The sequence below is a fragment of the Nyctibius grandis genome, chromosome 11 (genome assembly GCF_013368605.1).
Source record: "Nyctibius grandis isolate bNycGra1 chromosome 11, bNycGra1.pri, whole genome shotgun sequence".
NCBI classification, from domain to species: domain Eukaryota; kingdom Metazoa; phylum Chordata; class Aves; order Nyctibiiformes; family Nyctibiidae; genus Nyctibius; species Nyctibius grandis.
Genome location: NC_090668.1, coordinates 15,745,312 through 15,769,672, shown reverse-complemented (window position 1 = coordinate 15,769,672; position 24,361 = coordinate 15,745,312). Strand labels below are relative to the sequence as shown.

Sequence of the window (24,361 nt, the reverse complement as noted above, 5' to 3'; positions counted from 1 at the left end):
CCTCATTCACAAAAACTTCATTCATAAAAGCGGCGGCGGCGGCGGGGCCCGGCGGGGCGGAGGCGGCTCGGGCGCTGCGGAGCTGCTGCCCCGCGGCTCTGCGGGAACCAGCGCCGGAGCCGCAGGAATAAATCAGCGGTGTCTGGATTAACCGTGCCGAAGGACTTTCCGGCAAGAATTAGCGGGAGCGACGCCGAGAGCTGCCGGCGCCGTCGGTATTTTGCTGCAAATCCCGGGTTTGTGCCTGCCCGCGGGGCAGGAGCGTTGCCGAGCGGGGATGCTCTTTGCCTTTGGGGCAGCCGCCGGTGGAAACGCAGAGAGCTGGGCACCTGACGGGGTTCACTCCGGTCTGAAAACGTGTTTGAGGTGGTAGCTGTCTTGCTCTGCTTTGTGTGGAGTGTGCTTGAGCGTTCGCTGCAGCCAGGACCCCGCCGTTAACGATGTGCAACTGTGAGGCTTCAGAGCCAGGCGGGCTTTAGTGCCGGGCTTGAGGGAGGAATGAAGGCAGGTTGGGATAGCGGCTCTTCAGCTTAAGCTGCTGTACCACTGATGTGCTTTCCTGTGTGCTGCTTTTGTTACTGCTTACAAAATACCAGATGTCCGTGCAGTTTTAAGCCTCGTCCATTGAGGAAAAGAGACGACTCAAGAGAGAGTCAGCAAAAATATCCAATAGGTTTCCATTTTAAAAATTGACTTGCTTGATTTCCATATAGTTTATCTACAAGAGCCAATTTATGCAAGAGTGTCCAGTTACAGAACTGCCAAGGCTATGAGAGAACGTGCCCAGCAGAGCCTCGGTGGACATGTCCTATATGTAGGGTTGTTCAGACATCCAGGAATGCTGCACAGGGCTAAGTACAGCCGATTCAGGAATGATTCGATAACATCCCTAGATGAAGGTACGCAAAATACGCCTTTAAATATCAAAGGTTCTCCTTCCTCTTCCCATTCTTCAACACCTAATTTACTGACAGAAGATGTCTCCTTGGGGCCCCAGGACACCTGCACCACCCTGTGCACGCTGATTCCCCGCATGGCTAACATTAAACTTGCCAACCCGTCAAATCTGCCAGGGCTGAAAAGCTTCTGTCTGGGAACGAAAGAGGTGCCAAGAATTAAACTCACTGAGTGCGTTACCATCCCGAGCAGCCCAACCTCGCCTGAGATCAGCTGCCTCTCGGCATCTTATCCACAGCCCGACCTGGACAAGCTGGCCCTAACCCCAAAGCTGGTGGGTGACTGCGCCGTGCGGGGAGCTGACGAGGCCGCTTCTGCGGGCAGGCAGGACAGGAGCCTTGTGCAGAGCGGTGAAAGCGCGGGGGAGCCAGGAACGACCTACAGCGTGCGGGTGAGTACTTCTCACAGGGTTTCCATTCTCTGACAAAGCAAACCACACAGGTGGCTGCAGGGTGACCTCTGTGTTCCTGCTTCTGGAGCCAGACTTCTCCTCTATATTTCCTGTGTCCTGATGTACATAGGGCTGTGGTGTAGAACTGAGGGAGTTAAAAGGACCACAGCCACTCCCAGAGGTAACACAACATCCATTCCCAAAAGATACTTTCTAGAGTCTCTGAGGAGTGCAGCTGAGCTGCAATTCAGACAGGGGTTGCTCTGGCCTGAAAGGCATGTTGGAGGGAGAAGGGGGCCCATGAAAAGGGCTTCCCATACCTTGCAGAGCAGCTCCCAGGCACTAGGTGCACGCTGGCCTACGCTGCTGACGTATTTGTCACAGAGGGTGTGGGAGAGCTGCTGGGACCGCTGCTGCTGCGTGGAGCACCTCTTCCCCCATGCCGCCTGCCCTGGGAGGTGAGTGGGCAGGATGCAAAAGCCACCATCCTCCTTTGGTGCTATAGGGCTGTGTCTGATTTTCTTGGTAATGATGGTGTACAGAAAACCCTGCCTATTTCTTCAGAAGGCACCCTGAAATAGCTTTTCTGGGTATTTTTCATGTCATGGATGGGTTGGTATGTATCGTCTTCTAATTAGCTGTCAGTGGCCGAGAGGAGACCATGCCTCTTGGGCTCGGTGCTTTTGCACCCTCTACCCCGGTGACACTTGGGAGCTTTCCAGTTTTCTTTTCCTCTCTGGACTTTATATTTCTGTGGCCAGACCTTGCCATTTGCTAGCCATTGCTTCGTTCTCTATGCTCTAAACCTCTGACCCTGCACATGTTAGTGCGTATGCTTCATCTGTCAGAAGCACTGCCTGCTGCTTGCATGGAGGGAGCCAGTGCAGACCATGGGGAAATGGCAGAGGAAGCACTCTAAACCTGCTTCAGAAATACTCATGTAATGGCCGGGCTGGCCAAGGGCTCCTGTAGCTCTCACAGCCCTCATGCTGTCCCTGACATGCAAGGGGGGGCTGCAGGAACAAGCTGTACAAGGGGTTATTAACCAGCATCTATTCCTCCTGGTGGGCTGCAGGCAGGGTGCTAAGAGGGGTTGTGTGTGTAAGCTCTCAGTTTGGTGTACAGGAGGTATCAAAATGTGCCAGAAGGAGTAAAAAAGCCATCAGCCATGCAAAATTCGTGTCTCTGGTGTGATGTTTTGCAAGCAGGAAAGTCTAAAGAAAGGTGCAAGGCCAAGAAAAATCAATCAATCAGTCCCTTTCCAAATGCAGGAGGAGTGCTGGCAAGTCAGAGGGGAGAACAGCAGCATGGGGAAATAGCCGTGTTTACCCTTCCCCAAGCAGGAATGAGACACTTCCTGGTGTCCAGCAGTGGTGGCACGGCTGGTTTGATGGGACATTGGCTGAAAGGTGATGGTGATCCAACACGGCACCTGCCGCTGTGAGTGGAGCCACAGGAGGCCCCAGGACATTCACCTGGGTTGCAGCAGGTGGAGGGAGGGGACGCGCTATTTCATCATGCTGATACGTGTCCTTTTATGTTTACTTTTCTTTAAATTCTAATACTAATGTGAGCAGTTGATGTTTTGACATCACCAAGCTGCTAAAACAGACTAATGAGCGTGTTGGGTGCGACTTAACGGTGACAGCACAAGGGCCCCTGCAGCTGCGGGCGCCACGCATTCGGCCAGCCCAGCAGAAGGGCCTGCGCTGGCGGCGTGGTGCCCAGCACCCGCCGTGCAGCACCTGCTTCCCTCGGGTGCTGCCGTTTGAGCAGCGCCCGATGCAGCAGAGCTCGTGTTTAAGGCTTTGAGATACCTATAGCGATTCAAATACTGAAATGCTAATGCCAGAGGCATACTTGAAGAGTTTAGTTTCTGGCACGGGGGGGAGATGATGAAGTGCAGGGGGACTTTCCCGGGTTTCTGTTGTGGCCCAGGGCTGAGAGCAGAGGCACCGAGGTGGCACCTGCTGGGGAGAACTCGAGGAAGAAAGGCAGAAGAAAGAGCCAAAAAAAAAGAGAACGACTTGATGGAAAGGTCGTGTGAAGCGGGGAAGGGCTTGTCCCCTCCTGCTGCTCCCCAGGTTGTATTTTCAGTGTGGTTTTTCTGCCGGGCTTTCTGGAAGTCACCCTGTTTTACAGGGAATCTCCCTGAAGTGTGGGGGGGGTCACTGGCAGGAGCCTCCCAATGCAACGGGGGAATGTTTCCCTGCATCTCTCCTGCATCATCCCACTCCTGTTGCTCCCGTGGCTGTGGGCCTGCAGGAGCCAGCCCCAGGAGAGCTGCAAGAGCATTGCTGACGTGCACCAAAATGTGTCCTGGCTAAACTCTGGGTGGTTTTTTTTTTAATCAGCCCCTTTAATAACAAGCAGGTCGGTAAATAAGCAGCCTGGGGGTTTCAGAGCCTCAGCATCAGCGCATGAGCAAGGAGCTCATTTCCTCAGGAACCACAAGGCTTCTCCCGGAGCTGGTGATGAAGCCTCAGCCTGGCTGGGAAGCAGCCAGGGGCGCAGGGCTGCAGTGCGGAGGGAGCGGCGCGGTGGGATGGTCTCGCCCGGAGGCAAAGCGGGGCCGGGAGGCTGAGGGGCCGGGCAGGTGTGGGAGCTGCTCCCAATCCTTACCCCAGTCCTTACCCAATCCTCCCAATCCTTACCCCCTTGCCCTGGCCCTCGCCCTCCCTTCCATGCTGTTGAAAGACACCCGCTGTCCCCACGCAGCTTCTTGCGCCTTGTTAGGGTACGGGATCGCTGGGATCTCCCCAGAGACCATTTGAAGAGGAAAGTCAGGTCTAGGTTACAGGGCCTGCTGCTGCCACCAGAGATCTTTGGCCTTAAAAGCTTAATCACAATCTGAAGAGGATTTGGCACTTAGGTGGAGAGGATCTGCAGTTATTTTAGAAGGGTAATAACATGGTGAAGTAATGAAATGCCTTAGGGCAGAAGCTGTCCCCTGTGGACTGGAGCGAGGCAGAAATTGTCTTTGTGGGGTTGGTTTAAGAAGAGGCAATGCTGGGATCATCACACCTCCCTGTGAGGCAGCTGCGTGTGGCTGGTGGTGACAGGGCACCTGTGTCGCGGCCATGTGTCACCTGGGCTCCGGTGAGGAAGCTGAGACCCGTAACAGCAGCTGTTCCCCGGCGATGCTCGTGCAAATGACAAAGAGCCCCAATATTCATATTTTAATAGGAGCCCAGACAGCTCTGATTCCCACACTGTTATCTTTCAAAACACACTTTGTACACAGTTTGCTTCAGGATTTACAAGATGGATCTTTACCTTGTCCTTGCTCACGTTCTGCCCATTACATGCCTTCCCACAATGCCGCCCATCTGGAGCTGAGGTTGACTCTACACGGTGCCCAGAATGGCCATAGCACTCGTGTCTCCTGCTGGCGTTCATTATGTCTGTGACGAGCCTGAGGAACATTCCCTCCTGGGCTCAGGGCAGGGAAATAATTGTGGCATTTCGGCTGCAGCCACTTCTCTGGTGTGCAGCACCCCGACACCGCACCTGGAGAGCTGCTCTGGCCTCGGCACCCTGCAGTGCCTGGCATAAATAACTAGAGGCATACACGCAGCCGGGGCTCTCGCGGGAAGGAGATGAGCTCTGGTGACTCTTGGCTTCAGAGCCACAGCTGTGAATCGTGAGCTGGGGGCTCGGGGCTCTAGGGTGCTGGTGTGGCGTGGTGCTTGCTCCGCCGGGCTCGGGGATTGGGGTGCTGTGCCCCTCCACAGCCGGCACCATCTCCCAGGCCGATGTTTTTCTCTGGGTAATTGCTTCTGAACAGAAACTGGTACGTTTTTAGGCCATGTGCTCTGTCACAGCTGGGAGCACGGGGACAGGGCAGTTTGAACCAATTCTGTTGGAGCCCTGGCCTGAGTACAGTGCTGCGGAAAGGGGCTTTTCAGCACAAAACTAAAAAGAAACAGAAAATGCTTGTGTGTGTCTGTGTATATATAGATATACGTGCATGTGTGTGTCTGTGTGTGTGTGTATATATATGTGTGAGTATATATATATAAAAAAATTTACAACTTTTCCCTGGGATTTTCTCAAAATGTATTTGAAAATTGAAAACCCATGAATGGAAGGGTCAAACTTTCCCAGGAAAATTTCCATTTAGCAAAAGCCATTCTTCCTCACACAAAGCCCTGTCTTGCTGCCCCTTAGGGCTGTGCCGTGGGGGCAGGGGGAGTGGGACAGACCGAGGGCCTTTCTGTCTGTCCAGGAGGAAGATGAGAGCAGGGCAAGCACATGAGGAGGGTTAGGCTAGTGCTGACAAACCACTAGTGGGGTTTTTTGTGTGCTTAATGATCTTTAATGGTGAAGGTGTCCAGTCTATTTTCCAGCCTGGTCTGCCCAGGTTTTGTGCTGGCTTCGCTTTAGGCTCTGGAAGGGGTTGGTGTTTGCTGGAGGAAGCTGGCACGGTTCAGGCTGAGGAACGAGCCGGTCGGATGTCCTGCAGGGTGCAAAGCCAGGCCAATGCTCTTCATTAGCAGCCTGGCTGATGGCTGCTAACAGCGTTATGTAGTACCGACCCCAGCCCGGTAAAACGCTGCTGTGTATTTGCAGCCAAGCTGGCCGACTGGTCGGCAGCGTGGTGCAACCTGTGAGCTGACAGGAACACAGTGCTGCTACGGTGGTCTCTGCTTTCCAGTGGACACAGTGGCTTTTCACCCCCAAAGCCACCACAGACAGCATCTAAAGAAGGGCTGAGAAAACTTCCCCACCAAAACTGCAGTGATCAGTGCATTCTTCCTTCCCTGCATCCCTGGCTGGCTCCTGGCGTTGTCTGTGGAGGGAGGCCAGCGCTTCACCTTCCTGCCGGGCTGAAAGCGGGGGATCTCAAATCAGGTGCTGCCACACAAGAGAGCATGTTCCTGAGCCCAGCAGCCAGCCACAGGAAGGGCAGCACTGCAGCTGTTACGGGCAAAAGTCATTTTTCCTTGGTGTAAAAGGCAAAGGCTCGTCTCCTTATAACTCCATCACCATCGTCCTGTCACGTGCCAGTGGCTGCTGCTTGCTTCTGCCCAGTCTCCCTTCCTGACAGATCCATTGCAAGCTGGAGGTGAGTTATTCAAGCAAATCAAAGCGAAACTCTCCTGCTGCTCCGCAGCTGCCTGCCCTGCGTGGCAGAGCCGCAGCCCCTCTTCCTGCAGCACCCACCCCAGGCAGCCCTTGCCTGCAAGGGAGGAGGGTGGTGGGAAGCTCAGAAACAGTTTTCCCATCACTTGAAAAAGCCCCTTGTTAAATCAGTGCTGGGAAAAGAAATGCTTCCATGGGAGTCGGCTCCCTGCTGTGCCCATGTGCCCACAGCACTGCTGCTTGTGGTGGGTTTCTGCCCAGGCACCTGTGTTATGTTTGTAAGGAATTTGAACCTAGTCTCACATATGTTTGGACAGAGGCTGTTGAGCAGCAGCATGTTACCTGACTGCCTCTGCGAGCAAATCCTGTCCCTTGGATTCTTTGTTAGTTGGCCGTGGGGTCTGTAGGAGCTGCTCTTGGCATTACGCATGAATTAATGACTGTTAACTAATAGGTAAGATTACAAGGCTGCAGCTGTGTTGTTTAATTAGGAGCTCCATGTGCTGCTCCCTGTATCATTCCTGTGGGTGAATCACTGGCTGTCATTCAGGCTGGAGCAGGAGCCACTAACTGCGTTATGGCAGGGAATAAAATGAGACGTGGGTCTGGATTAGAGGGTGCCTGAAAAGCTTATTCACACAGGCCCTGCCTAGTGCCTTCACATCTCCTCCCACACAGTCCCTCACCCTGTTTGCAGTCACTCTACATCGTTTCTTGTAAATAGATGTGAAAAGATGTGTGCATCTTCAGTGAGCGCCCTTCTCTCCCTTCCAACGCTCCGCTGTCCCCGTGGCACGGGGAAACAGCAGCCAGCCCCAGATCACCTTCTGGATTCAAACACCGAGAGATGAAGCTCCCCCAGTGCCAGTGCTCTCCCCAGCCCTTTGCAGGGAAACGGGAGCAGCTTTGTTAATTATTTTTTCTTCCTCAGTATCTTTTGTTTTCTTGACTACCAGGCTTCTGGTATTCCATTGTCCTTTTATGTGCTCCATGGGCTTCTCCCCAGCTCTGTGACCCCAACCTCCTCTGCCCCAGTCCCGCAGTGTCCGCCTGCCCAGGGCTCTGCTGGTTCTCTGTACCCTCCTACTGAGATGGGAAGGTTCAGCCATTACTAACTGTGCTGGTTTAGATAACCAACGGCAGCTAAAATAAATGAGAGATGCAGTGAGGTGCCATGTTAATGTACTTCCCTACTCAGGCTTTTAAAGAAAAAAAAAAAAAAGGCCTTTTGTGAATCATTGATAAGTTCAGCTTCACTCAGGGTCACTTATGCAAAAACCTAATATTGATTTTTCATCTTTGCTTAGAGTAGCTTCCCACGCATCTGTTCAGGATGCAATGGGGACTCACTTATCAGCATATGACTCACCTGCTCCTCTAAATCTTTCTTTTCTCAAGGATGGAGGAGCAGCCAACCAGCTCACAGCATGCTTGACCTTATACTGAAGGATCAGAGGTCTCTGCTGTGCTACGAGCTGAGGCTCTAGACATATTTTCCACATTTGCTTTGTTCCCGTTAAGCAGGAATATCTTTAACAAGTAAGATAGCTCTCAGCGTCCTTTACAAAATCATTAAATGTTCATTAGGGAAGCAGTTCTGCTAACCCTTCAGATTCTTATTGATGTCCTTCCAGGGCTCTGACCTAATTCTGGAGTTCTCCCAAGGGTTACATTGCTGTCTGGAAAGAAACCAAAATAAGGGTAATACAATTGTTGTGGAATCCCTGCTTGACTGCACACATACGTTCTCTTTTTAACACACATTCATTTCTGAAAGTCTCCGAAGCTGAAACAGATACCTAAATCCAACCTCCTCTGAATGACCCAGCAGAAAAATGGATTCACAGGCAAAGTGAGCAGAGGAAGTAAATATGGTACCTTTCTCTGGACAGAGAGTGCTTCTTCCGTCCATTCAGAAGACGAGGACAGAGCATGCATGTCCCTGCCTGGGATTTCCAGGCTGTCTGCTGTATCTGAGAGGCTTTGACTTTCTGCAGGAGAGATCTGCACAGGCAGGCTGTCGCTGCAGCCCATGGGCACTGTGTGAGCACTGCAGGATGCTCTCGAAAGCCCTTTTCCCTCTGGGAGAATTCGTTGTGGAAGAGGGGATGGAAACTGAAAGAGCCAGACCTATGCCAGCCTTGTGAAATGGAAATGTCAGAGTGCTTCAACAGCAGAGAGATGGATATCAACAGAAATGCTGAAAGAATTAGTAAGATGTGTTTTGGGAGAGGTTAACTCAGTGGATAGACTTAGTCTCATTCATTGAGATGAAAATATTCCATAGGTTTGTATATAACATCAGAGGAGTCTATGGGGTGACACGCCATCACATTCTTGATGTTTCTGAAAATTAGTCCTATGCAAATCCCAAACAAATATAGAAAAAGCCCCCAGGTCTGCCCCATACAGCAGAAGTGTGGGAGTCAGCCTCTAACTTAAAGCAGGTCAGTTTATAGTGCAGGCTCTTAAGAGCTGTTGCTATGAGCTGGAATTGCGATTCTACCTCCTTCATCTTCTGCAGAGGTTATTTGTCATCAGATGTGCAGCAGCACCTCCTTCATCTTCTGCAGAGGTTATTTGTCATCAGATGTGCAGCAGCATGGAGCCAGTGGTTTTCCTCATGCCCAGTAATGCCTCCAGCTACTCTGAAGGGACGTTAAGCTCTTCTGCACGGGGGCTCTGAGTGCATCAGTCCCGTGGGGCTTCCAGAGCCGCCCTGCTCCTGGGGAATTTCCCTCCAACATTCCTGTATTCCTCCCAGTGCCACAGGCTGATCAGTGAGAATAAGCAGAACTGGAAAGAAAGGAATGATTGGATTTTTGTGTCCCCGGAGTGCTTTACCTTTTTTTTGTGCTATGTTGTTGAAGCCACTGGTATCTTTATTGCTCTTCTCTACACTTTTCAGTAAAAGATCTATTTAGGAAACAGCTTTAGAATGGCTGATTTGATTTTTCTGTTTAAACTGTGGTTCTGCATATACTTAGTGGTCTGAAATCACATTTGCTTCCCTCTGTGATCCTCGTCTTACCTGTTTGCTAGATATTAACGTAGTCCTTTCCCTCTGTCTCTGTTTTCCCTAGTACATGGGCTGTATTGAAGTGCTGCAGTCAATGAGATCCCTGGACTTCGGCATGCGAACACAAGTCACCAGGTAGGTGGTATCAAACTGAAATTCAGCCCAAGAATGAAAAGCCCGAGTGCTAATTTCTGCATAAAGCCAAAGGTGGGTGCCAGGCTCTGAGATAATTTTGAATAGGAGTTTGCATGTTTTGTTTTGTTTTTTTTCACAAACGATGATTTGAATTATTTGATCATTACAATAGGCTATTTGCATTGGAAAATGAATTGTTTCAGCCACAGACCTGATTTCTCTCCCAGTTCTTGTTCTGGATGTAGAGAGCCTCCCCCTGTAGTTGCTGCACGGTACAGACATCCCCAGCTAGCTGGGTACGGGCAGCAGCGGCGCCACACACGCAGGCTCAGCGCTGCCCGCACCGCTCGCCCAAGGCACGGGGTAAACCTCCGGGTGCTGCTGTGGCTGCGGGTGGCCAAGGTGGCGAGGCTGGATGCTCACAGGCCCCTCTGCCACGCTGCTTCACACCTGACGCAGAAAGTGCTATTGGTCTTTCAATCTAGTAAGGTCATCTAATGAATTTTTATCATATGGGTGACATCGCTTGGCCCCATCTGCACCAAGGTCAGGCTCAGCCGTAAGCAGAGTCACAAGGAAAACATGTCGAAACACAGCCATTTCCAACTGTACTCCAGGTCTAAGTTTCCAGGCTGCAAATCAGAAAAACATTAATATTTCAGTCTCAAATACAACTGAATGTGGTTTAAACGTGAAATATTTTGTGGTCTTTTGAAAAGCTCGCACCTTCTGTTGTAGATTGCTGCCCGTCGCTGGGTGTGGATCATTAATATATGCACCTGTTGTTGAAATGACCCGTCAGGAACAGAACAGCCCAGTTTTATTTTTACCTTTATTCTTGTAAGTCTGTCAGTGCAGGATTGTTTGAGTTTTCGAAACAAGCACCCTCTTTCCAGCTCAGAGCGCTGCACGCTGCTGAGACGCACTTGTGGTCCAGCAGCCAGGGCTACTGCTCCACCAGGCAGCCCCAGCAGCCACCCAGCAGCCCAGCATCTCCAAAGACTTCTTGGAGGGGTGGCTGGGTGCAGAGTATTTGACCCAGCCTTAGACATGCTACCTCCTCCCCTCAGCTATTTTTCTGGCATGGCTCATGCTAAGGATGCCAGGAGTGTGGTTGAGGCTTCCTGTGCTTGCCCAACTCTTCCTTCCTGCTGGTGGATGATATACAGATGCTCTTTTGGAGGAAAAAAAAGGAACGTGAAGAGATAAGTGTTACATTTCTACCTATTAGCTCCCAGACTTAGCAGCTAAAAGGAAAAAAAATGAAAAACTTGAGTCCTTAGATGCCTATATACCACACTTGAAAGCTGCCCGATTTGTTTTATATTCAAAATCAGCGGTTGTTGACATTTACAATCAGCATAAGCACACACTCACCCAGTTCCTGCATGTGTATGTGAAGAACTGCCTGAGATGCAAATATACTTCCCTCAGCCTAGTCATTTACTGATCAAAAAGAGCCATGTAGGACACAGCCCACAGCAGTCAGCCCGGCGTGTTCAGACCAAGACACCGTCTTCTTCAACAGCCTGGGCCAAAGAGCGAGGTTATCTCCCGTTTGCAAGACATGCAGTATGTACGCTGCTACACTTAAAAACAGAGATGTGGATGGTTTGTCTGGAAAATAACGAACATGAATTACTGTGTGACAAGAGCTTGCCAGCTTAAATTTGGCACAAATAGTAAGGTTTTGTTGACCAGAGCTATGCGAAAACTTAACAATGGAAATATTTCCATCACCTAAAAAAAAATGCCACTACTGACCTTAACAGGCTCTTTTGTGCATGAGAAATTCAAACTGTTTGCCAACCAAATGCTGAAGTGCTGAGCTCATGCATGCAAACTTTAAAGTTCAATCGATTACAAGCTAACTGGAGCGAAGATAACATTGATTATTCCCCTGTTGTTCTCCCAGGGGAGTAAGTTTATAGGCAGCATGCACAATGCACCAACCAAGGAGTTATTGGAAATGATCCCATTTTAATTATGTCTCTTTTTGTACTGGGGGTAAAAAATATTTTTACTCTGATGGCATTTCACTAAACAAAGAGGCATCTTCTGTTTTAAAGTGATGTAGAAAGGGTCTCTAATTATGTCTGCTTCCTGCCTTGCTTTATGTGTATTTGCATTCTTAGTCTCCTGATCTCTAAAATTAGAGATATTATTTACCTATCTCACATGAATGTTGGAAAGATCAACAAACTCATGTTTGCCAAAGTGCCGTGAGGAGTCATAAGAGATGAGCATGGAGGTTTTATTTTCTAGTTTCTTGCTGGACTTGCATTTTCAGTCACTTACCAAGCACAGGATTGCGGAGGACAGAAAGTGGCCTCTCCAGTGCTGTGAACGACCATGGGGTGCAAAGATGCCGTATGGCCATCAGGCTGAGTGACCGCGGCGTAGCACGGGAAGGGCCAGGCACTGAGGTGCTCTCTGCCCTTGGCCCTCGGCGGCTGTGCGGTGAGAAGGCTGGCAGAGGAGATTTAGCTGCAGCAGTTTTCTCTTCCATCTCTCCGCCATGCCTGCCTGTGACCCGACTCACACACTCTTATAACATCCCTCCCAGTCTGCAGAAATTTGTGATTCCAAACTCCGTGTGGATGACAAGAGTAACGCCAAGAAACAACAATAAGGGTAACAGGTTCCTCTGCTTGAGAGCCTTTGTGTTTTTCGAATGGTCACCCATAGACGTGCTGTGCTTGATGTTCTCGGCACATGTGGAGGCTGTCGGCCTTGTGCTGTGGCAGGTCTTGCCTTTGCCAGACCCTGACACACTTCCCTTGTCCAGCCCTTCAGCTTTTTTCCTCTTACACATTTCCCACTTCTGTTAAATCAAGCTTATTATTAGTAATTATATTTGGGAATTTCTGGGAAAAGGGATTGTGTAGCTCAGATTGGGGCATTAAGTTGCAAGTGAAGGGTGTCTGAAATGTGCTGCTGGGGAGGGCTGGTGGAAGAAGGCTGACTTTGTTCGGAAGATTAATTTCAACTTTGTTGAGACGCACAATCCCTTTCTGTTAGATAGTGTAGGCAGAGCCCTAGATGCTTAAAAGCAAATCTTCAACAGCATGCTTACTTGCTTACATCAGCCCATCTCTCTTCTTTTACTCTCATTTGGGGGAACAATAAACAAAGCGGCTCACTGTTACTGCCAGCGCCGCGCTCTCCCTCATGCTCTTGGAGGAGCGGGGAGGAGCGTCTGCTGTGGGTTTCGCTCCAGAGGCTCAGACCCAGAGAAAACCTGTAGACTGTACAGCTGAGCTGATCTAAAGGCTTACGGATGCCAAAAATGGGGCTGTCCATGTCACTCTCTCCTGCCCCAGAGCTTGCTGAGCCCTCGCTAAGTGGCCGCAGCCCAGCTGGGTGGCTGGCTGCTAACCCAGCGGGCAGAGGGAGCAGTGCCCCGTGGGGCTGGGGGGCTGCACCAGGCTTTTTGGGGAGCAACCAAAAATTCCCTGTGCCACCAGCTCCCGCAGCAGTCAGCCGCGTAGGGATTGTGCCACTGTCCTGGTTCAGTGTGTCCCAGCCCAGAAAGTGGGGGGCTGCCTACAGCAGTGTGCTCAGAAGCCTCGGTGTCCCGGTCGAAGAGGAATGGCTCTGCTTCCCCATCCCCATCCCACTTCTTGGATCCCACAGAGGTGCCCCCAGGGAACTGTGCGAGCCTTGATCCTCACTGAGCTGTGCCCAGCAGAGTAACCCCAGGAAACTCCCCCTGCAATGGATGGGCATCTGCTGGGGCCAGGAGTGGGACCTCTGCCTCTGCGGCAAGTCTGCTGCTGGTGACAGCCCAGGGGACCAAAGGGCTTCAGAGTAATATTGTTCAGGATGGCGAAAAGAACTGACTCAAATCTCTTCCATTCACTATGGAAAGTGAAAACTCTGTCAATGAAGCAACGATCAGTTTATGCAATCATGTGGGCACTGCCAGACCGATGGACGCTTCAAATGGCAGAAGATGCCCGAGGAGTTAAGGAGCAAGATTTTCTTTGCCTTAAACTACAAGAACAATTTAAATTCCTCACAGCTTTCCCAATTTCCTTCTGTGGCTCCCAGGGTCAAGAAGAGCTGCTGCAGAGTACGCGAGTGGAGTTATCTCATTCAGGGTGATTTAAAAGGAAAAAAAAAAAAAAAAGCAACCCGAAGTGTTTTGCTTTGGGATGAATGACAAGGAGGAGAGAAAGAAAAAAGCAGAAACATGACGGGAATAACAAGGCCACATTTTCTGCTACTGCCTCAAATTTGGAAGATATCAAACGGATGGGGAAATGCCAGAACCCATAAGGTTGCACATTCATCCAGGAACAAGGCGATTACGTGAGCTATGCACAGGTATATGCTGTCTGGCAGATCTGAAAGCAGAGACTTGCCGGAGCGTTTGCACTCACTGAAAATGAGTGGCTGTAAAGAAATGAATTAATGGCAGATTCCCAGGAAGAAAGCACACATACAGTAAATCCTATTTCAGTTTATTGTGGATATATCCAGAGCTTATTTTCTGCCTGCCCCATGGAAATGACTGAAGGTTAGAAGTGTTCAGTTGTACAGCAAAGTGTTACCAAACTGCTGCTTTTCACATCTTTGAAATGATATTTTAGAAGGTTTGTTAGATCATCTGGAAAACCACCCAGAGACAGGTAGCAAGAAATGTCTGTGAGAAGATGATTTCCCCTACCAAAGAGAGGTAACAGAAACTCTTAAGTAGAAATGATTTGTCTACTTTTTGGTTCCCGTTTGCTGGATAAGTGCTTCTGAGCATGGTGAAGTGGGCTGTCACCACACTGGCTTGTGCGAGAGTGGGGTCTGTTGCTGGCAACTTTGCCTACAACTCCTTATTCCCCATGGGCTGCCTGAAGTGTGCGAGAACTCGTTTGTCACCAAAATAGGCGACTTTCCTGTTTCTCCAATTTGTTCTGTATCTGGTTTTCTTTCTAGGTAGAGCTAGACTTGAAGGCTCCAGATAGCCTTAATGTCTTGGCTCTGATTTTAATTTCCTTTAATATTGAATGAGAAGATGAGCTCTCATTTTCCAAGCTGATTGTTGGAATTTGCAAGATCATCCTGTAGGATGCCTCTCCCATTTATTTTTTTTTTTTAGTTTTGGCCTTTCTACTGGTAACACCTAAATAAGACAGGAGCTAAACAAGAGGATATCAGAATCTGTGATTCTGTGATTCTGTGAATTGCTTCAAACGCGTATTTTCATCTGTGTAGGGGGGAAGTGCTTTGCTTTAAAAGGCTACAAAAAGGCAGTGTTTAAAAGGCTGTGTTTCTGACCCATCTTGTGTAGCTCATGATGAGGCTTCTCTTCTTCCCTGCTGTTTTCACTCAGAACATGGTAATTTTTATTATTTTGCCATGGGTGAGGTCTCCATTCATTTGACAGTCTCCAGGTTGAATTTCTCAGGATGTTCTCTGACAGGAATACTCGATGTGGCATCACTGATCTTCAGTGCTTTAAGCATGTAGCCCATCAGCGTAGCAGCGTCCGTGGGGCACTGAGCAGGAGGCAGCAGCAATGCTGCTGTTCACTGGCGCTGTGCTGGCTTTATGTGCAATCTGATCTGCTCCCTGGGCACGACGCAGGGTCCTGGGGGGGACCATGCTCCTCACCAGGGCGCCTCTGCTTCGTAGGCCATATCTGGCTGGAGCCTCTCACTGTTGTGTGGTCCCCTGATAGTTTTTAGCCTTTCTGAACCAAAACTTTCTCAGGAAATGAAGCCCGGTGGTGTGTTCCTCCCACACATGTGCCAGGATCTGAAAACAGACAAACTTTCCTAACTAGCTCGTTTCCTAATTAGCTCTTTGGATAATAATCCAATAACATAAACAAATAATTAAACAAACTAATTCCCTTTCCCTTAAGAACAAAACAAAATCTCAACCCTTGAAAGCCCAAGTCTGAATTCAACCGTGAGAGAAAGGCTGAGGCTACAGCCTCAAAATAAAATCACCCAATATGGGAACCAAAGCCCGAGAGGGTGACCAGGGGCCGGTGGTGCAGCTCACCTTGGCCGCTCTGTGGCAGAGGGCCAGGGCAGCTGGGGAGGTCGGGGGCTGCAGCTCGGACCAGGATGTCCAAGCGAGGTTAAGGAAACTTGCTAAGCACATCCCAGCCCAGTAAGTCACCATTTTCCCATTGACTTCGAAGCACTAAGGATCAGTCAGGGAAGGCCTGCAACTGCAGGCAAAAGGGTTTTTTTCGAGCTGCTGTGCTAACCCAAGTGCTCCACCGTATGTCCAACCCAGTTGCCTGCCAGAGTATATATCAGAATTTTCTTTGTTCAAGTGTGGAAAATAGGTGCAGCACGCCACTGTTATATTAAGTGTGTAATTTAGCTGTCTTTGATATAGACCAATAAACACTGTTGAGTACTTTATACCTTACCCTTCTGCTCCCCTAACTGAGGTGCCTGTAGAGAATAGTGGGTGGCTGGAAAGGATGTCTAGTTTGGGACATACCTGCCAGAGATGGAAAGATATGAACTGAGACCTCAGATTTGAAAAAGAACAGGAGCTCATTACACCTCCTTTTCCCCCTTCCTTTTCTTTTAAAAACCAGAGAAACCCCAAACACCAGAAAGGTAGTCAGGGCACCCAGCTGGGCTCACTTAGCACGCCCCTGCTGCTCTAAATAAGGAGGCGTAAGCAAGAGACCTATCAACCATACTGAGAAACAGGATTTGAAAGCATTAGGTTGTTTGAGTTTCTAGTGGTTAGTTGATGGGTTTTTTTTAAAAAAAAACCCACAAATTTTCGTTAGGTGAAACTGATGTGCTTTATGAAGAAAAATAACCCAAACCAGGCTGGTGGATCATTGTATTTTGTTAAATAGATTTGTTTTTTTTTTTTACCAGTGGGAGGAAAGAAGAAAGAAAAACCACTGTGAAAGACCTTCCAGAAGATTTAAGTGTTTGGAAGTGGGACGATAACAATAAATCACAGGGTGCTGGCCCTGTTACAGATGGTGTATGTGAAATGATCCAACAGTTTGTGCTGTGTTTTTCTACTTGCAGGGAAGCGATAAGCCGACTGCGTGAAGCTGTGTCAGGTACAAATGGAGCTATAAAAAAGCGGAAGGTAAATACTGTTATAGCTGAACAATTAATTTTCTATATCAGCTTTTGATAAGCTGGATACATGATTCTTTTAACAGGCTTCAGTCCACGCTGGAGTTAGTGCACGTTAATCCATCTGAACTCCGTATAACATGACAGCGCTTGTAGCAGGGTGTTTAGCCTGCTCGGTTTGGGGCTGAGGCAATGCCCTACCTTACTTTCTTCAGGATTAATGCTTTGCCCAGAATTCTTGCTCCTACCAGCCTTTGCAGTGCTCAATGCTTTACAAGTTTTAGGTTCTGGCTGGTAAAATATTGGAGGTGGGGTTTTTTTTTTTTTGATAGCAAAAGGGAGCTCATTCACTGGAGGATTACCTGATTGTTATTTATATATATAAAAAATTGAACACAACTAAAATGTCAGTGATTAATGCGCTGATCACTTATTTAATAACTGGGATGCAGTGAGGGGCAAGGTCAGTGGCTGCTATTGGGTTGTTCCCAGTGGAAGTTACTGATTTCCATCTATAACTGTGGGGCTCGGGAGGAATGAACATGCTCCTGAAAAATGAATACATGAGAGAATTTCTTGATTTACCCAGAAACTCTTCATCTCTAGGAAACGAAGCAGAGTTCAGCAGGAAAATTGCACATTCTGAATTACTGAGTTAGCTATAACATTTAGCTCAGTGGGATTTTGCTTTAAAACTTTTTTCCCATTATTGACATAAAAACCATGCCTACAAGTATTGTATTTAAAGCTGATATTTGTTAGAAGATCTGTTTGCATTTGATGAAGCCATTATCCTCGCTCCATTGAAATTCTCAATAAGATATCATAAAATCTACTTGACTTTGATATGTTTCTGCCCCTAACAGACTCAGCTGACAGCCTTTTTCTTTTGTTGCTTTGTTCAAAGCCTCCAGTGAAGTTTCTGTCTTCTGTACTTGGCAAAAGTAACCTTCAGTTTTCTGGCATGAACATAAAGCTGACCATTTCAACGAGCAGCCTTACTTTGATTAATGTTGACACGCAGCAGGTAGGATACATATAAGTCAGTGTCTTTTTCTCCATGCTACTGTATTCTCCTCCTTTTGTGGCTTCTGAAGGAAAGGCTGGGTGCTTCGAAGGGAAAGCAGCCCCCTTTGGTCTTCTTTTGCATGCCTGGTAAAGCTGAATTACATGATGCCTCTGGATTTAAAAATGAGAGGACTTTGGAGGAATTGGACATGCAGCGCAGGCCCTTTTTGTTTATCATGGTGTGTTCCACGTGGAGGGATCCTTAAGCACTTGGCACACTGTTTCTCTGTGTGTGTCTCTGCCTGTACAGTGCCTAATAAATAAGGCACTAGTCCTGACTGGAGTTTCTGACAAGTCCTAGGGAAAAAAAATTGAAGTGAATAATGAGTCGGAGCTTGGCTTTGGGGTCATTCAAAGCTATTTTACAGCTGGGTAATATATGTGCATAATCAGTTATACTATGCAAAGTCTCTGGGCTCCATCGAGATACATTCCCAAGAGCCTGGATCTGCCCTGGAACTGGGGTGTGCTCCCTTCTTGGCAGATGTGATGAGGAGCTTTGTCCTGCCCACCTAATTCCTCCGTCAGCTGTTGGCTTCAGCTCCTAGCATGATCTCACCCAAGGCCAGCAGTGGGTTTGGCTCCAAGCTGGAGCAGGGGAACATCAGGGAGGTGGTTTTGGCTCACTGGCTCTGAGGAATCACTGCACTGAGGTGATGCCGTGCTGAGTGTCAGGCGGCTCTTGGGGTTTCACCAGAGCACAGAGGTCTCCTGTCCCTTGGAACTCTGTGCTAGGAAGCGTCTATGGCACCAGGTTTCCCTTCGTTTCGGGTACAGCAGCAAAGGGCTTCCCTACACCAGGTGAAACTCTGGGGGTTGGCAGGTAAAGTATGGTCCTTTTAACCCGTTCCTGTTTGTAACAGGACTAAAAGCCGGCTGGGCAGATCTCTTTCCAAACACACTAATGTGCCCTGTCACTGCACACACAGGTGTGGAGGGGACTCTCTTGAAATTCTTTCTAGGTCTTTCATGACTAGAACTTTGCTAATGGAAAAATACCGTTTATTCTATTCTTGCACTGTCACCATGTTTCGTTGTGTTCTCACCTGCATAATCTGTTGCACTTCATTTTATAATAAAGAACAGTTTGTCTCCAGAAATGAGGTAGTGTTTGAAGTCATGAAAAGTTGATGGTTGATTTGGCTAGGTAAATCTCTACCAGGTAACAGTTCGGTGCTAGTGCTGAGGGAGAATATGATCAGAGTGGGGCCTGTTCATAAAAATGCTACGATTGTATACACCATGCATTTAAATAAATTAAAATTAATTCATTTCTCAAGACTTTGTAAATGCATCCAGTGTCTCCAGTTATCCCCCTTTCAAAGTCTCATTTAGCTTCATACTGACCAGGTTAGAAGTTGGTGGTTGAATTAATTCTGAAAACCCTTTAAGGAGGATTACTCAGGGATCCAGACATTACTAAACGTGAATAAGTGGTCTCAAAAATATTTCTATTTTTATCTCCTTCCTTCACAAATGGTATGTGCATGTATTAACGGATTGGGTTGTCATGAACTTAATTGCTTGCTCTATAAATATATATGCTCTGCTGTTTTCTAAATGTGTGGCACAGGAGCATGTTTAACTAGTTTGTCATGCTTTTCAGATTATTGCCAACCATCACATGCAGTCCATCTCATTTGCTTCTGGAGGTGACCCAGTAAGTATTGATTGATAAGATATACTTCCGCAGGTATAATGAAATTATTATGAGAATAAAAGTACCTGCAAATATGTTGCTTCTTCCCTTCCTATCCACAAGCACTAACTAATGGCGCTTCTGGATCATGACCAGTAATACAAGAAAACTGAAGGACTGAGACTGGAAAGGAGACTTGGAATAAGAGACTCAGTGGATCTTTGATAGATCTGTACAGTTACCTTTCCCATTTCTCCATCAATGAGCCTCAGTTGACTCCAAAGCCCCTAGACTTGAGGACCTAAAAATAAGAACACATGAACATAGGAATTGCATCAGTTCTGTGGTCCCTGTAATCCAATACCTGTCACAAAAGCAGTCAGCACCAGCACCTCTAAATTTTAGATGAATTTTGAGTCAAGCAAAGCTCCTCTAATACAGACATGGCATAACCTTCTTTTTCCTGCAGATTAGGGTTTTTCTCCTAGTATAATAATCATGAACTCATTGATGTCATGCAAGAGTTTTTCTATCCTCTTCCAAACTCTTTATCGCAATGATTGTAAGCAGGGAATTTGTCATCCACAAATATGTCCTATTGCCTCTTTGAATCTAAGCAAGCCCAGCCCTGCCAGCGTTCTGAATTTCACACTCTGTGTGTTAGGAAAACAGTATTTTTTTTAAATCAGTTTTGAATTTTCTGCCCTTCAGTTTTCTTAAATGTCTCCCTGTTCTTGTGTTACAAAACAGGGAAACCAGAAGGCTCTGGGTCATGCTCTTGATAACACTGGGGTGGAAGCCAGATCCAGCTTTGACTGGAAAATGACAGATCTGCCTCTTTGGATTTAGGAGCAGGCAAGGGAAAATAGCTGGGAACCCTCCCAATGTGGCTGACGGATCTTCTCTGGAGGCCCATGTGGGTGATGGAAGGAGCCCAGCTGCTCTGCTCAAAGATGCTGCCCGAGCTGCCTGAGAACTGGAGCTGGAGGGAGGCACAGCACAGGCCTGGTGCCTTAAAGATCCTTAAAGATCCCATTTAATGATTAAGGCATTTTGAGAGTCTAAGAAGTCCAAATTTCACCTCTAGGTGCCTGTGCTATCCTAGTACGCCACACTGTACAATACAGTCCCTGGGCTTTGCAGACCCTTCTTGGTGTGGATTTCCAGGCAGCTCCAGAGCTGGTACGCTGTTGTGCTGAGCATTGCAAAGCTCTCATTTCCTAATTCCAGTTTTCTTGATAGTTAATTTAAATATGTCCTCAAAGCTGACTTGTTACTGAGTATGCACCATGTGCTAGATGCTGGCTGTCTAGCTTGTCTTTATGTAACATTTTCCTGTTTTTGAAAGTCAGGATGTATTTTCAGATCTCTGCTGAGCAGGTTGGATGGGTAATTCTCCAGGGCTTGTTTTACGTTTTTTAGTTGTTTTGTTTTTTTATTTTTTTGTTTTAATATTATTATACTGCATTGGTCTTGTGCAGTGATCCCATCAGATTCACAGGCTACACAGGGCAGGGTTTGGTGGGTGCTTAATGGCAAGGACCACCAAGAGAAGCGCTTGCACAGATGTGCTTGCGGAAATGGGCTTGGTGGTGCAGCTGGTGACACTTCTCTTACTGTGAGAATGTGTAAAGTGGAGGTCTTGCTCAGTGGTGGTAGCTGTAAATCTAGTGACACTTCACATAAGGGGCAATTTTGGTGGCTTGTTCAGGTAATTTTTCCAAAATTCCCTTTACATTTAAAAGGGGAGATAGTTTCCACAGGACATGTCTCTCCATCTGCCCCCACGTCCAGGGTCTAAGTTGCAGTTCAGTGTTGCTCTGCACTGTTAAGGAGTAGCAATATTCTGCCCAGAATAAAGCCTATTCTGGCTTTATTTTAAAGCAAAGTCATCCATGCATGTACATAAACATTACAAAGATATAAATAGCATATACTGCTCCGGTTACTTTAGTTTCTAGTTGCTCTCTAGATCTAATTATTTTAAAAGTGTATGCTAAAATTTTTACGAACTTTAAGAAAAACCTGAAAGGAAAAGGAAGGAAATTGAGTTCACTAAATGCATAAGAAATATTTAACTTTGTTTTAATGATATTAACTTTGGAGATTTTTTTAAAAAATTATCTAGGACAAGTTCTGCTGGCCCCAAGACCTGCCTCTCGTGTCGTTCATTGTGAATTATTAAATGATTGTTCTTGTGCATATTGCAAATGGGGGGCCTTGTTTCCTGCCAGCTGATTGCAGCTTCCCTCAAGAGAGCCATGCCTTTAAGCTGCGAATTGCATTTTCCCCGTCCCGTCTTAAAGATCCAAAATAACAAAATGCATCTTTAATAATTAAAAGAATGTTATTCATTACCTCACCATTTTTACTATAACACTGAATTATCAAGCGACTTTTTGCTTTTGCAGTATGGCTAGAAATGTTAATTCTTCTATTCCAGTTCCCTTTTTAATTTCACTAGAAAAAGTGAGGATTATTTCAGTGTTGGCTGGAAAGAGAATCTGAAACAGACAACTGATAATACTGAGGTTGTCTGATCTCAGCAGCAGCCTTGAGGTCCAGACTAATTTAACCTGATCGCAGCTGGACTAAAATCAGGCAGCAGCGACTGATATCAGATACCTATTGTATTCTGCATTGTTTTAAAGATCAACTTTTCTCTAAGATGCCTTCGAAACTCAATCTTCATGCTACAAATTGGGAATATTCTGACTTGCCCTTTGCAGTATTTTAGCACTATTTTATCTTCCATTGATACTGATAAGGACTGTCCCAGCTAAAAGCTGTGACTGGCAGTCACGCAGCCCTAATGCATTACGCAGGGGAGGCTTTGAGCTCCGCAGGAGCAGCGGAAGAGAGCAGCATTGCCTGCTGATGAGGCATCAGTTGTTGTTTCTACTCCTGTTGCAGAGTTTGGAATTGAAAACAGAGTTTCCTGAAGACCCAAAGCATGCCAAATGGTCTAGAGCATTTATTACAAGAAAAAGATTCCAGGACAATTACTGTGTTGACAGCCACCAGTGTGTCACAGATCTTTCCCTTAGCCTACTTTGCTAGCACCTCTGGTTGCCTTCCCTGAAAGAAGCACGCTTTTTAAAGCTAAAAATATGTCTCTATACTCAGTTGCTTTGCTATGGTGGTAGGGTTGTTCATAATGACAATTTTAAAGACATTTGTTGTCTTCTTTCCTATAGGATACAACAGACTATGTTGCATACGTAGCAAAAGATCCTGTTAATCAGAGAGGTATGGAAACAATTTTCAGATTGTTATACGTGTTTATATTATTGCTTATATAATATAATATTGTTTATATATTGTTATATAAAATATAGTTTATATTATTTATTATATCATAGAATGGTTATCTACTATGATTAAAAAATACCTAGAGCAATTTCCTTAACACATCAAAAATCTCAGTCTGTATAATGTCCTAAAGCTATCTAGATGCACGATTTCATGCCCATCTTTTCTGCCATAAGCAATACAGCTTGTGTCTCTGTTTTCTGTATGAAGTGCTTTTTTAAAGTAAGGTGTCTCTTTGCAGCATGCCACATATTGGAATGTCCCAATGGGATGGCACAGGAGGTAATAAACACCATAGGGCAGGCTTTTGAGCTCCGGTTCAAACAGTACCTGAAGAACCCATCTAGCCTGGTTACATCTAATGAAAGGTCAGTAGATTTTCAGTCACTTAACTGGCAGTTTCCTTCTCTTTAGTACTTTTCAGGAAAACAATATACTCCAAAGAGTGATCCATAAATAAGATGCTTTGGATATGCTTTCTGGACATATGCTAATTGGAATGTATGCTGTATGTACAGAGTATAATAGACTAAAATTAGCTTATTCCAGTAAGATCCATTGATGATTCCATTGCGTTATGGTCTAGACAAGTGGTCTGTGCGGTGGGTGGGGAACTGGCTGCACCTAGAGGGTGGTGGTAAATAGCTCCTTTTGAAACTGGCAACCTGTCACAAGTGGGGTCCCCCAGGGATCGGTATTGGGCCTGGCACTGTTTAGTATCTTCATAAGTGATCAGCTGGACAGGGTGCTGGGCCATCTTGTCTAGACTGTGCTTTTTGCCAAGAAAGGTTGGACCAGTTGATCCTTGAGGTCCCTTCCAACCGGTATTCTATGATTTCTGTGACGTTTGTACAAGGTGCATAACACAGAATTGAGCTGTATTGCTCCATAACTATAACAGCCTTATCTAAAGTCATGCAAGTAAGTTGAACAAGTGTTCAAATTACTCTGCCCAAGTAAGTTCAGCTCTATAAAAACTGCACGTGCGCGCACACACACACACTCTGAGCTCCGTTCTGACACATGCCAAGTTTAAGCTGTGGAAAGTGTGTGATGGGGAAAAAAGCCATTGTAATTCACCTTTCTGCTGTTCTGCTCATGTCCTGGCAGCGGCCTCAGATTCCACCTGGCGTGACTTACATACAGCCTCGTGTACTGAAATAAACACAGCCCCAGCTTGGCATTTTACAGTATGAAGCTCTGTCCTCTGCACATTGCTCAAAATATAGGGCCTAGATTAATTCTGGACTACAATTCCCCATTTCAATTACCCTTTTTCCATTGCACTGGGGACAAAATTCTTGCTCTGATTCATGGCTCTCCTCACAGATTAGCCATGTCTATTTTTCTCACTCTTTTTTCTACTCTTAACACCAAATTTGACTGTTTGCTACCTGCCACTAGCAGGTAAAGCCATAACACCACTTAACTGTGTCCTTAGCACCGGGAGTTGCTGCGCAGGCGGTGTCACTGGTAAGGTGCCTGACGTGATGCAGCAGAACTGGTTTTATCACATAAACTGGAGCTGGGGCTGCTGTTATATTTATTTCATTGCACATAGTGGTTCATGCCATTCTACTGCTAATACTGGTTTGTTTTCCCTGGGGACAATAACCAGAGGAAGAGCCTTTCCTATGAAACTCTGCTAGGTTATGCCACTAGTAAATCAGAGCAAGGAGAAATGGAAG

The 24,361-nt window shown here is 47.0% G+C and overlaps 1 protein-coding gene across 1 annotated transcript in view; it reads left to right on the top strand.

Annotated features, from left to right (window-relative positions):
• The first annotated feature begins 769 nt into the window (after nucleotides 1–769).
• Nucleotides 770–24,361, top strand: part of SHC4 (SHC adaptor protein 4) — a 30,343-nt gene continuing 6,751 nt past the window's right edge. The window contains exons 1-7 of the mRNA XM_068410504.1: nucleotides 770–1,348; nucleotides 9,517–9,587; nucleotides 16,601–16,664; nucleotides 17,562–17,681; nucleotides 19,329–19,382; nucleotides 22,559–22,610; nucleotides 22,915–23,041. Of these exons, the coding sequence (XP_068266605.1) occupies nucleotides 770–1,348; nucleotides 9,517–9,587; nucleotides 16,601–16,664; nucleotides 17,562–17,681; nucleotides 19,329–19,382; nucleotides 22,559–22,610; nucleotides 22,915–23,041 (1,067 nt within the window). The remainder of the gene's footprint in view (nucleotides 1,349–9,516; nucleotides 9,588–16,600; nucleotides 16,665–17,561; nucleotides 17,682–19,328; nucleotides 19,383–22,558; nucleotides 22,611–22,914; nucleotides 23,042–24,361) is intronic.